This window comes from Littorina saxatilis, linkage group LG6, assembly GCF_037325665.1.
Source record: "Littorina saxatilis isolate snail1 linkage group LG6, US_GU_Lsax_2.0, whole genome shotgun sequence".
Classification (NCBI taxonomy): domain Eukaryota; kingdom Metazoa; phylum Mollusca; class Gastropoda; order Littorinimorpha; family Littorinidae; genus Littorina; species Littorina saxatilis.
Window position 1 is genome coordinate 28207994 of NC_090250.1, and position 3500 is coordinate 28211493.

Here is a 3500-nt window from a genome sequence, read left to right on the forward strand (position 1 = left end):
TTACACTCTTTCTTCGAACACTCAAAAGCAACTTCAGGGCTGGAAGACTACAAAATTGCACTTTCTGCCGACTGAGTATACGCTTTCTCAAATAAACCGAAACAGGAAGAAAAATTAAAAAAAACTCTCGAAAAAACGGTCTGCGGATGCGCATTTTCTCAAAAACAGGAAACCGCAAGAGGAAGAAGAAGCAAAAGTGCTCGTAGAAAAAGATGTGCGCATGTGCGAATCTAAAATGGCCGCGGAACTGTTAATCGGTGTATCTTCCGGTGTTGTTGTTTTTCTCAAGAATTAGGAAAAGTGTCGTCACAACCGCGTCATGGGTTGGTTTTTTTTTTAAAGAAAGGGGCGTTATCGCTTCACGTTTTTTTCCACAGCTGAAAGTGATGGTGATCATGAATCTCTCGCTTTCTCTGCGGAAAGAAAAATCGGAAAGGTTAAAACATGTTTCCTACGAAGTGAAGCATGTGAGAATTTTGTGTGAGAATTTACGGCGAACAGGGCTTATGTGTGCTGATCAGTCCTGCGAAATCACGACTTGCAGGACCCCGTGACACAGCAACTAACAGACCCAATGTGAAGTTTATTGGGGGGGGGGGGGGGGGGGGGACAGTGAACTGCCGGTTAAAAACACGTGGAAAAAACACGTGGAAACTTTACAAAAACATGGATTGCTTCGCAGGACAAATCAGCGGCACACAGAAGCCCTGTTCGCTGTAACCTAGCTGCAGCTACTCACATTGCGAAAGTAAATCCTCGGTAAAACGTTCTCTCACAAAAAATATCACCTGCTACACCGCGTGGGAAACATATTTTACCCTTTCCTATTTTTCAGGGACAGCAGATTCACAATCACTTTCAGCTGTGGAAACAAACGTGAAGCGAGTACGTCCCTTTGTTCAAAAAGACGACGTAATGGCACATTCGACGATAATTTTCTTAACTCTTGTCCAACAAAAAATAACCGGGAGTTTGTTGTCCCCCAACAAAGGGGAAAGACTCCAAGTATTTGCTTTTCTATCTATATAATGATTCTCTTCCTCCCCCCCCCCCTCTCCCCCCCCACCCACCTCTCACTCTTTCTCTCTCTCCCTTCCTCTCACTCTGTCTCTATCAGTCTATGTCTCCCTCTCTATCTGTCCGTGTCCTTGCTTATCCGGTTCTCTCTGTCTGTCCGCCTGCCTGTCTGTTAATCTCTCTGACTCCGTTTCTGTCTGTCTGTCTCTGTCTGTCTGTCTGTCTGTCTTTCCGTCCGTCAGTCTGTCTCTCTCTCTCTGTCTCTGTCTGTCTGTCTCTGTCTCTGTACCCTCGTTAATAAGGAAGGTGAGAGAGAAGCTGGCGTATGTCAGAGCATTCTATTGACTGAATGGTAAATCACGCTTCAGCGATTTTGTATTTGTATTTATTCCGTTGTTGTTGTTGTTGTTGTTGTTGTTGTTGTTGTTTCTGTTGTTGCTGTTCGTCTGCCGTGTCCGTCTCTGCATGTGTGTGGGTGAGGATTCTTACAATTACAGAAGAAAAAAAACTTTTTCACACAATTCAAACTGTATACACCTACCATTTTCTGGACGGCCATGGCTCACAGTCCGACTATCTTCAGTTTGTTATGCAGGTTTCTTAATTTTTTTTTTATATATAACTTGTAACCCGACATTTGCTTGTCTGGCACTTTCATTATGTCTTAGTGTTTGCTGCATTATGCTGTGTTCGGCACTCTAAAATGACGTAGTGTTCACATGTATGCTGTGTTCGAAATTCTAACATTGTCTTAGTGTTCACAGTTATACTGTGTTTGGCACTTTGATAAAGTCTTAGTGTTCACAGTTATGCAGTGTTTGGCACTTTTATCATGTCTAAGTGTTCACAGTTATGCTGTGTTTGGCACTTTGATAAAGTCTTAGTGTTCACAGTTATGCTGTGTTTGGCACTTTGATAATGTCTTAGTGTTCACAGATATGCTGTGTTTGGCACTTTGATAAAGTCTTAGTGTTCACAGTTATGCTGTGTTTGGCACTCTAATAAAGTCTTAGTGTTCACAGTTATGCTGTGTTTGACACTCTAATAATGTCTTAGTGTTCACAGCTGTGTTAGGCACTTTGATCATGTCTGAGTGTTCATAGTTATGCTGTGTTTGGCACTTCTATACTGTCTAAGTGTTCACAGGTATGCTGTGTTTGGCACTTTAATAATGTCTTTGTGTTCACAGGTATGCTGTGTTTGGCACGTTAATAATGTCTTTGTGTTCACAGGTATGCTGTGTTTGGCTCTCTAATAATGTCTTAGTGTTCACAGGTATGCTGTGTTTGGCACTTTAATAATGTCTTTGTGTTCACAGATATGCTGTGTTTGGCACTTTGATAATGTCTTTGTGTTCACAGGTATGCTGTGTTTGACACTCTAATGTCTTAGTGTTCACAGTTATGCTGTGTTTGGCACTTTAATAATGTCTTAGTGTTCACAGTTATGCAGTGTTTGGTACTCTAATGTCTTAGTGTTCACAGTTATGCTGTGTTTGGCACTCTAATAAAGTCTTAGTGTTCACAGTTATGCAGTGTTTGGCACTCTAATAATGTCTTGGTGTTCACAGTTATGCAGTGTTTGGCACTCTAATAAAGTTTTAGTGTTCACAATTATGCTGTGTTTGACACTCTAGTAATGTCTTAGTGTTCACAGTTATGCTGTGTTCGGCACTCTAATAATGTCTTAGTGTTCACAGTTATAATGCAGTGTTTGGATCTTTGATAATGTCTTAGTGTTCACAAATATGCTGTGTTTGGCACTCTAATAATGTCTTACATTCACAATTATGCTGTGTTTGACACTCTAATAATGTCTTAGTGTTCACAGCTGTGCTGTGCTGGGCACTTTGATAATGTCTTTGTGTTCACAGTTAATAGTTATGCTGTGTTTGACACTATAATAATGTCTTAGTGTTCACAGCTTTGCTATGCTAGGTACTTTGATAATGTCTTAGCATTCACAGTTGTGCTGTGTTTGACACTCTAATAATGTCTTAGTGTTGACAGCTGTGCTGTGTTTGGAACTCTTATACTGTCTTAGCCTTCACAGCTGTGCTGTGTTTGGCACCTTTATAACGTCTTAGTGTTCACAGTTATGCTGTGTTTGGCAATCTAATGTCTTAGTGTTTACAGCTGTGCTGTGCTAGACACTTTGATAATGTCTTAGTGTTCACAGTTATACTGTGTTTGACACTCTAATAATGTCTTAGTGTTCACAGCTGTGCTGTGTTTGGAACTCTTATAATGTCTTAGCGTTCACAGCTGTGCTGTGTTTGGCACTTTTATAACGTCTTAGTGTTCACAGTGATGCCGTGTTTGGCAATCTAATAATGATTTAGTGTTCACAGTGATGCTGTGTTTGGCACTTTAATATTGTCTGAGCGTGTACAGCGGTGCTGTATTTGGCAATCGAATGTATTACTATTAGTGTTCACAGTAATGCTGTGTTTGGCACTTTAATAATGTCTTAGTGTTTGTAGA

The 3500-nt window shown here is 40.7% G+C and overlaps 1 protein-coding gene across 1 annotated transcript in view; it reads right to left on the minus strand.

The window, feature by feature from the left end:
- LOC138968909 (uncharacterized) overlaps positions 1-3494 on the minus strand; it is a 9004-nt gene extending 5510 nt beyond the window's left edge. The window contains exon 1 of the mRNA XM_070341582.1: positions 1559-3494. Coding sequence (XP_070197683.1) covers positions 1559-1576 — 18 coding nt within the window. The 5' untranslated portion in view covers positions 1577-3494. The remainder of the gene's footprint in view (positions 1-1558) is intronic.
- Between the last annotated feature and the right edge of the window lie 6 nt (positions 3495-3500).